The sequence below is a fragment of the Pyrgilauda ruficollis genome, unplaced genomic scaffold (genome assembly GCF_017590135.1).
Source record: "Pyrgilauda ruficollis isolate IOZ18807 unplaced genomic scaffold, ASM1759013v1 scaffold21, whole genome shotgun sequence".
NCBI classification, from domain to species: Eukaryota; Metazoa; Chordata; class Aves; order Passeriformes; family Passeridae; genus Pyrgilauda; species Pyrgilauda ruficollis.
In genome coordinates this window covers 6,929,627-6,939,015 of record NW_024520318.1, presented here as the reverse complement: position 1 = coordinate 6,939,015, position 9,389 = coordinate 6,929,627, and the positions used below count along the sequence as shown (strand labels likewise).

Below are 9,389 nucleotides of genomic sequence, written 5' to 3'. Positions count from 1 at the left end.
ATGGAGTAGACAGCAAATGTAACAGTGCACTAGGATGAAACATCCCAGCAACATTCACAAAAACTCAGACACAAAAAATTAAGAAAAACTAAGAAAATTTAATGATCAAATGGGCTATATACATTGATGGCACATGACTTCATTCTGTTATCCCTTTTCTATAGCTGGAAGTTAAGTTTGATAGAAGAATATCAACAGTCAATAGTACCCCAGGGACAAGGAATACCAAGCCCAGCTGTTAAAGTGCATATTTCATGTGAGCACAGCTAACTACACCCAGGGTTATCAAGGGATTTCAGCCCATCAGACAGAATATTGTACAGGAACACCTCAAATTAAGAGCACAGGAAACTTGTATTTTAAATAACTGATATTTTATATAAGATATTCTTCCATCTCTTTCCACTATATGATCTTTTAGAATTCTTTGACATTCTGAAATGCAGAAAAAATTCTGCGTTTCTCTCACACTTTGTGTGCATTTCCTCACAAGATGCTAAGTTAAAAGTTGACATAACTACACTCATCCAAGTAGTGTATTCTCAGGTACTTCACTGTTTCTTCTGCTTGCTTCCTTTTTCCCTCTCAAACTCAGCTATCTGATTAAAAATGTTAACTAAGTTCTGAGGCAGGTTTCTTTTAACACCACTTGCTGCTTCTTCTGTACCATTTAATGACACTTCTTCATCTGGTTCCTTTGTTTTATCAGTGTCTTCATAACTGATTTTTCTATTCTTAGACTCACTTTCATTTTTATGCCGCCTGTCACTATCACAACCTTTGTCACCTTCATGTGAGCAGCTGCTAGAATGTGACCTGTACTTCCCCCCTGACCTGCCGGAATAGTCAGACCCTGGGGACATGTAATACCTGTCTTGACCTGAGCCATGTCTCTTAAACTGCTCCCTTCTCCACTCTCCATCCCTTTCAAATCTCCTGTAATAATGCATCCTGGGTTTATAATCTGATTTATGATACGAACCTGAAGGACCTCTCCAACTGGAGAAAAATCTCTCTGGCTTACTGTATTTTTCAGTTTTGCTATGACTTGGCTGACTTCTGGAGCTACTGTAAGAATCTCTTGAATCTTCAGACCTACCTCCAAGAGTGTCTTCATCATCACCTGAAGTCCTCGAAAAAGAACAGTGTCTGTCTTTCTCTTTTACCTCCATTTTTGGGCACGCTACGCTGTCCTGCCTTTCCAGCAGCTTTTCCACTTCAAAACTTTGGTTAAGAAAGGAAGCAGAGGTATCAGCTGGAGGGGAATACCACTCCTCTTTCCTATTCTGATCTTTATAATGGGAAGAAGCTCTAGATGAGCTTTTTTTGGAGCTGCGAGCAGACTCAGATCTATGCCGACGCTTTTTCCTATGTTTCTTGTGATCAGAGGAAGAGGAGGAGGAAGAAGCTGATACATCTGATGAAGAATCACTTGATGATGATGAGGAGGAGGAGGATGAAGAAGAAGAGGAGGAGGAAGTCGATACTTTCCTTTTCTTTTTCAACCTAAAAAAATAATTAACCTGTGAGATAACCTTCAGTGTCAGGTGAAAACTACACATAGAAAGCAAATCTGCATACCCCAGCTTGGACTGTAAGGTGGGAACAGAAACTGAGCTTGACTGACATGACAATTTCAAATGTCATTTCTTCATCAACAAATTAAATCCACGGAACATTTTGTTATAAGAGCCCTCTTTCCCAATTTCACATGGCATTACACTTTGCAAAAATGTCACATTGCAAAATATTCCTTAAACAACTTCTCTTCCACACACATCTCCATTAAAGGTTCTATGCACTAAAGGACACTATCCACAAAAACATTCTGAGGGAAAAGCAGCTTACCCAGGGAGAAGTTCTCCCCAGCTTGCTGTTTGTTGAGATGAATTGCTCACAGTCTCATCTGCACTTATTGCCACATAACCAGTACACTGAATGTAACAGTTACCTCTTTTCTTCTTTTAAGAGCTTACGCAATTTTTCTGCACTTGTTTCTATTTTCTTTGCTTTCTGTCTCTCTTCTTTGGCAGCTTGTTTCTCCCTCATTTCCAAAGATTTCTTTTTTGAACCCAAGCATCATAAAAAAGATTACATTAGTAGTGTTAACATGGGTATTAACCCCCATTCAACCCCATCCAAATGTATACACCAGGAATGTTTTACCAGGATTCCCAGACCAAAAATGAATATTGTTCAGGAATTTTGTATTGGCCATTGTGACAGGTTTATATTTAAGGACCATATTGCAGTTTTTATTCCATTAAAAAATATATTTGACCAGTCATTGCAGTGGTACCCATCCAGCACACCAGGAAGCATAGAGCCCAAAAGTTATAGACAGAATACGCAAAAAATCCCCAGTATTACCAACACGTAGAAAAATAAGGACAAAACCCCCAAACAACCAAAACAGAGAGAAGAGTTTGAGGGAAAGTGTCATCATTATTGTAGTTTACAAGAGAAACACGGCAGAACCCAGTTGAAGATGAATTCAAGTTGGCCATGTTTGAATACAAACCGTTTGGTAACAATTTCACAGAGCAGTTTGATGCATAGTTTACGCAAGAAATCAAGTTCCAGGGGTTTGGTGGTGATGAGCAGCACCAGACGCAGGCACAGCAACAACAGTTCCGTTCAGAGGGAAATGCATTGGAGAAAAACACATAATCAGAATTACAGGAAAACATTGCAGTTATTTCAGCCATTCTACACAGCAGGGACAGTATCAGACATGTACTAAGTTACAGGTAAATGCAGGAGGGCATCTAAGTAGATAAATAATCCTTAAACTACTTAAGTCCATAAGAGATCAGACTTCTGTCACTTGCAGCCCTACAGAGTAGCTCTGTTCAGATTGAGCAGGAAGTCTGATTTATAGTTTTCAAAGCTCAACAACTGTCTTAACAGCTATAATAATGGAAACCCTTCACTGCAGCCAAGGCCATGCATAGCAACAAATAGCAGCTCTCATATTCTTTGCTGCATCAATGACCGCAGGAGAATGTCTAAGGAGGAACATTTATCTCCTACTTCCTGAGAATATTCTTCATCCTTTTAACTGACATCTCTTTCTAAAGCGGCCAAATGCAGGTACTGCTCAAATTACACCTCTTTATCTCTGGTGTAGCTCAGTTTTATCAGATTGTCCTATCTCCTCTTCCCCCTTGTTTCCACACATCCTGTCAGCATTATGGCTCCACCAACTGAAGAACTGCTGACTAAGGCCATCTACCCCAGCCTGTGTACATCCTCACATGCAGAAGCACAGAACAACACAAGCCTGTTCCTCAGTGCTCTGTTTTACTCTTTGACCCACTCTGGAAGACAACACAAGCAAAGGAGGTAAATAAAAGGGAAAAGATGACAACTCAGATTAGCAGAGACCCAGCAGGCTCACCTGGGAAACATGCTGCGTGCAAGGGAAGAGAGAGAAAACCCACCAGACAACAGAGGAGAAAGCTGAGATATTCAAACTGTCTGCCCGCCCACCCTCCACCTCCTGCTGTTTTCCTTCAAATTACCTTTTAATTTCCCTCTCATGTGAGCTCCCTGTGCCTCAGCTTTGCCTGGTGTTACTCTCTCTAATTACCCCACGGACCAAGGGTCTAGCCAGACTATGGTAACAATGTTTATTTGATTTGGGGAAGTGTTTTACACTTTGAACTTTTGTATTCACAGAATGTTTTAAATTAACCTCATTAATCATGCTGTGTGATGGGCTATTCTTATCCCTGCTTTGCTCTTTCCCTGTCTCCACTGTCTGACATTTCTTTACTATCCCAAAACAGTGAGGTCACCAAGAGGTACCTTTCTTCTGGTAGGTACAGCCATAATGCTCACTAGAAAACATTTACTGTGGAGTAGGGAAGCAGAGAATAAGACAAACTAGCAATTTAACCCCTCCCTGTTCAAAGGATTTAGCATGATTTTTGATGTTCATTTATTGTCACTGAGAGCACCATATGAAAAGAAAGTAAAGAATCACCTGCATGTGCTTATGGAGTTTTGTTAGGGCCTCTTCTGCTTCCTGAAAAGTCTCATCCAAGCTCAAGGCTTTTTTATAATAACTTTCAGCATTTAGCAGTTTCTCTTCCTCTTCCAACCTAAAATTCAAGTGATAATTCATATTCAGTTAGGACACACATTTTGACAGCTATTTCTTATTTGCAAGTATTTCTTATTATCACTATGACACTGCCACTGCATCCCTCTGAGACCCCCTCTATCATCTCAGCTCACCTCACTAACAACAAAAAACAATATTTCTGACCTTAGCATCTCCTAATTCTGACCTGTAACACTATTCTTTTAAGTATCAATTCCAGTTTCAAAAATACTGTCTCTCTCTCTTCTTATCGCAGGGCTTAAAGAAACCTATTCCCTGAATACTCAAAACTAAAATTTTGCATTAGAGTGGGTCACCAATATTTCAGCAGAGTAACAGAATTTAATTTTGTTACAAAACTTAAAAATAACCAAACAATCCTAAACCTTTTGGAACACATTCAAACAATTCACAGGACTTTTTCACTGGTAGGATACCAGGCTTGCATAGAGTATCAAAGATTAAAAAGGATATCGAGGATTAAATCTCAAATATTTTGCCAGCATTTTAACTGGGACAGAGGACAAAGTGTAAACCAATTACACAAGGAGAGATATTTCCAAGGATTTTTATTTTTCTTTAAACACATAGCCAGGAAGGAAAGATGCCATTTTGTGTCTTCACTAAAATGGTATTTAAAAAAATATTTTGAGAAAACTTGTTAACAACCAACCAAACTCATAACCCCAACACTTACTGCCCGCCTCTTTCCACAAGGGTCTGACACAGATATTTCCTTGCATTTCTATGGGTAGGACAATTTTCTAAAGCAACTTCAAAATCCCCTATGGCTTTGTTCAGACTTCCTTTGGTTGCATACCTAGACAACAGAAAGTTGCATATGAAACAGTGATGCTTCTCTTTCACAAAAGGGGAAAAAAGTGAAATAAGCAGACTTACAGAGCTCCACGTGCAACCAAAGCTTCAACATTTTGTGGATCAATTTCCAAAGCCTTGTTGTACTCATTCATGGCTTCCACGTGGCGCCCAACCTTAAAATAATCCACCCCAGCCTTCACACTGGAGAAAAAATATTTAGAAAATAGTATGTACAATTAGTCTATGCAGATTGTTCTGTTACAAATTATGACTCAAAGCAAGGGACAGGTTAAAACCTGACCTTGTTATTATGTACTTCACACTGGAATTTCAGTTAGGTGATACTGACCTAATGCCACAAAAATGTACTGTCTTGAATCCAATATCTTAAGGCATTCAAGAGCATTTCTGCAGACAGTGCTACTATATGACATTATTTTTCATTTATGGAATTACTGTTTAAGTAATTTTCTGCTTAAAACTATGTGTGATCTACTACCATTAACCTTGAACAGGCTTAATTATATCCAAAGCTAAAAATCCCCATTAGAGCAATGGCACAAGGTGGCATGGGCAGATGGTGCATGCTCAAACCAGCTCACCTCACATAAATATCCTGAGGCTTTACATTTCATATTCCCTGAACACTTCTTGTACATTTTCCAAGAGATTAACTTATTAGAAGAGAATTTATATAAGTTGACTTTTAAAACAATTCATTACAGACTCTTCTTTAAAATTAAAATTTAACTTAACATTATATGCAATCTTTTCTGCAATTAACATTGCAAATGCACTGGACAGTGTAAAAGCAAAAGTAAATATCCAGGGCTGCTGCTCTATTTAACTTTCCAAAGACAGCAAGCGCACTTGTTACATCCACAGTCTGAGGCTTAAATGACTTGACAAGTATGAGGTCATTCAACACTCAATTATAAAACAGAAAATTGTGTGCTTGATGTTATCACAAATCTTGCTCTCAACTCTAGAATGGGTCAGGATATTAAAAGTATTCTAAGAACAACTCCTTTAAACCTGACACACATTTTGGAACTGAATCTCAGGACTTTATCTGTCACATTCCCACTTGGCAGATAGGTTTATTTTCAATAATAATCTGGTTACATTGCTACACATGCAGTGGAAAAGCTGTTTCAATGGTGTTTTCTTTGCAGAAATATAATCTGCAACCCAATCTAACAACAAGCTTTGACAAGAAGAAGTATCACATACCATTTCAAGGCCCATGATGCAGACTGTTTTTTCCTCAATGCAGGGGCAAAATCTTCTTCACTGAAATTTTTACTTTAAGGAAAAAACAAATAAAAACATCAAGCTGGCTGTCTGAGTCTACAAAGTTAAGCTTACAGTATACAGTGCAGCTGAAATAAACTGAAATATTGTTTGTCCATGCCTTACTGCTCTCCCTCAGTCAGGCCTGTTCTTTCATATTTCTGAAACCAGCTTTTACCATTCTAGAAGTGCTGAACTGAACCAGTACAACTGCAGTACACTTAACAAAAACATACAAAGTCCACACCTGCTTTGAGCCTAATGTACACAGGGGTCACAGCATCAATCATTGCATATATTTGACTCTTATTTTATGAAAGTGGTCAAACCTGTTAGTAAAATAAACAATGTGAATAAACATCTGTCAGAAGACATTAAAACCTAAACATCCTGCATTTCAATCCACAGATGCTGACAGGATAATAATATTCCATAAGTATCTGATATCAAACATTGTGTGTGGTAAGGTGTCTTGCTTATTCAGAGCAATAGGATTTCAAATGCAAATTTCTTACTCTAAAGAAATCTAAAGACTCTTGCTTTTAAATATTTAAGGATGTGTACGCTGCAGTCATGCAAGTCAAAATATAAAAGGTTTAAGTATAAGTGTCCCACTCACAAGACTATTTCAATGGATTAAAATAATCTCCACAGAGCTACAGGAGAGGAACAATGTAAAAATCACTTACATTTGAAGACTTCTCAGCAAAGACGGTGGATTTGACTCACTTAGTCCCAGTTTTTCTGCTAAATATTCAACTAATGATGGATTAGCAAATCCTGGGGAACGATGCAAAACCTCTTCAAATGTCTCTCCTGTGTTGGCAACTTCCAGGCTTCGCCTTCAAAACAGCACCAATGTACACAGATGAGACCTCAGGCTCTGTACCCTATTTCACCATGCTTATGTTTAGAATAAAAATGCCCATATGGTATCTGTATTACTGCTCACAAACTGTTCTCTTTTACGGGTATGTATTTTCCTGCTATTTTCTGACCCTTATGTCCTTTACCTCAAGTGAGCTTCTGAAACCTATTTGGGCATCCACCCCCTACTGCCAGGACATACAAAAACATGACAAATATCACAGACAGCTAAGTCCCCATCTTCTAAGGGGAATTTTAAAATGCTAAGAATTAATATTCCAGTCTCCCATGATTTTGGGGTTTTTTAAATTTGTTTATTACCACCATCCAAAAGCAACAGATACCTCACCCTGCCTTTTGCTTTCCTTATATTTTTGGAAAGAAGCTAAAAAGCCAACCACATCTACACATCCAGACACAAGTATGCTAAAGAGAGGAAGAACAAGGAGGATGTGATCAGCCCATTACATCAGAAAGCCCACTGTGGAGTTTAAGGGACAGCCAGCCTGTCAGATGCTCTTCAGACACCCTGACTGCACCCAGCAAGGGCAGGCAAAGAGCAAATCCTTACTTATAGTGCAGTGGGAAGTCATCAGAGGTGATCACACCCAATTTTGTACTGGAAAGCTTGGGTGGAAGAGCTGAGCTGTAAAGCGACACGGCCAGCTTCTCGTGGTAACGGTCAACGTCCTTGAGCGCAGCTACAGAAATAATAGAGGGAGGGATAAAATCACAGAAATGGCTCAAACCTGAGACAAATCCATTGCTGACACTTCTGCAGCTACTCACCTCGGATAAGGTCTCCAGTTTGGTAATATGACAGAGGATCTCCGTGGTTGCTTTGAGGAGGCACATCCCTCACAGGACACAGGGCCTGCAACACAACAGAGCAGGAATGTCATAAATGAAGCCATAGGGTTGGGGCTTTTTTCCTCCCCAAGAGCATGCCAAAAAAGATTACTTTAAGCTTAATGCACACCAGAACTGCAATTCTTAAAATATGGCTTAGTTCAAGTAAAAATTCATGCACTCACAAATGATGAACTTTTCATCCCAATAACGTGGGTCAATGCTGTGAAAGACGTGTTCACTGGCTGGGCAAAGTATCACAAGATGCCCACAAAATCAGGCACTACCCATCATCCCAAAGCTGTTTCACCTTTACACTTTCCACTCCATTAAGAGATGCAAGAAGCAACAAATAAATGTCAAAAATGAGCTATTGACCAAAGCTGTATCTTACAGTGATTTCCAAATCTGCAATTTCCCGTATGACACCACTTCCCAGACAAATCAACACCATGAAAAAGCCAAATTCACGGATAGATGTGATCCTCCCAATCACGATATCGCCGCGCTCGATGTCGCGGAAGAACAGCTCTCTCCTCTCCTCCCTGGGCACCTCCAGGAACCTCTCCAGGGGTGGCATGACAGCGTAACACTCTGCAACAAGGGCACAACCAGTTACAAACGGCCAGGCTGCACCCTGACATCACAAAATATTTGACCACAGCAAAACACGTGAAGATATGATTTCCTGTGCTAACAGGAAGCTTACGCATAGCCTATAAAAATCAACAGGACAAATTTTAAGCCTCTTTTTAAAGCTACCGCAAATTCAAGTGCTGTCCTTACAGAGTGACCGCCCCCAACTCACACACCCTCATTCTCCTCGATGCTGTCCTCGATCGGCCCGTTGGGTTTCCACGAGTGCGCGAACAGCAGATCCGCCTTCTTGGCGATGAAGCGCATTATCTCGGTGTCGATGCTCGCCCTCTCTTTCCTGGGGGAAGGAGAACGCGGTGAGTCGCGCCCCGCGGCCCCTCACGGCCCGCCCGGCCGCTGCCCCGGCGCCCCTCACCAGGCGGCCGGCGGGGCCCCGCGAGGCGGCTCCGGGGCGGCCCCGGGCGGCGGCAGCAGCCCGCGGAAGTCGGGGTTGTCGTGCTGCTCGGCGCGGAGCAGCGACAGCAGCGCGGGGCCGTGGTGGCTCAGCGCCTGCCGGAGCAGCTCCCGATCCATCGCGGCGCCAACGCCGCCGCCTCGCCCGGAACGGGAACCGCCGCTCGGGCGACAGGGCGCGACCGGGCGGCCGCAGCGCCCCCGGCGGGCGGGAGGACCGCGCTGAGCGGCGGCAGCCCTGCCCGTCCTGTCCGCGGGCCCGTCTCTAGTTTATAAACAGACAGTAATTAAAGAAAGAACAATTTAAACACACGGCGCAAATTACACAGATTTTCCCCACGGGGATCCTGCCCGGTTCGGCAGCGGCGGCCCGTACCGGCAGCGCCCGCGGCGGTACTGCCGG

The 9,389-nt window shown here is 41.7% G+C and overlaps 1 protein-coding gene across 1 annotated transcript; it reads right to left on the bottom strand.

Annotated features, from left to right (window-relative positions):
* Positions 1–78: 78 nt before the first annotated feature.
* Positions 79–9,132, bottom strand: TTC14 (tetratricopeptide repeat domain 14). The gene is made up of 12 exons (XM_041467878.1): positions 8,949–9,132; positions 8,749–8,870; positions 8,331–8,530; positions 7,877–7,961; positions 7,659–7,788; positions 6,910–7,062; positions 6,161–6,232; positions 5,009–5,128; positions 4,806–4,928; positions 3,989–4,106; positions 1,952–2,061; positions 79–1,506 (listed from the first exon to the last, which is right to left on the bottom strand). The coding sequence occupies exons 1-12, from the start codon at positions 9,104–9,106 to the stop codon at positions 552–554; spliced, it is 2,346 nt and encodes a 781-aa protein (XP_041323812.1). The 5' UTR covers positions 9,107–9,132; the 3' UTR covers positions 79–551.
* Positions 9,133–9,389: the final 257 nt, after the last annotated feature.

Coding starts and splice junctions, on each gene's coding strand:
- TTC14 (XM_041467878.1), bottom strand. CDS start 9,106: ATGGATCGGGAGCTGCTCCGGCAGGCGCTGAGCCACCACGGCCCCGCG. Junction 5,129..6,160: donor GCATCATGGGCCTTGAAATG/GTATGTGATACT, acceptor TTTTTTCTCCAG/TGTGAAGGCTGGGGTGGATT. Junction 4,107..4,805: donor CTTGTGGAAAGAGGCGGGCA/GTAAGTGTTGGG, acceptor CTTGAATTTTAG/GTTGGAAGAGGAAGAGAAAC.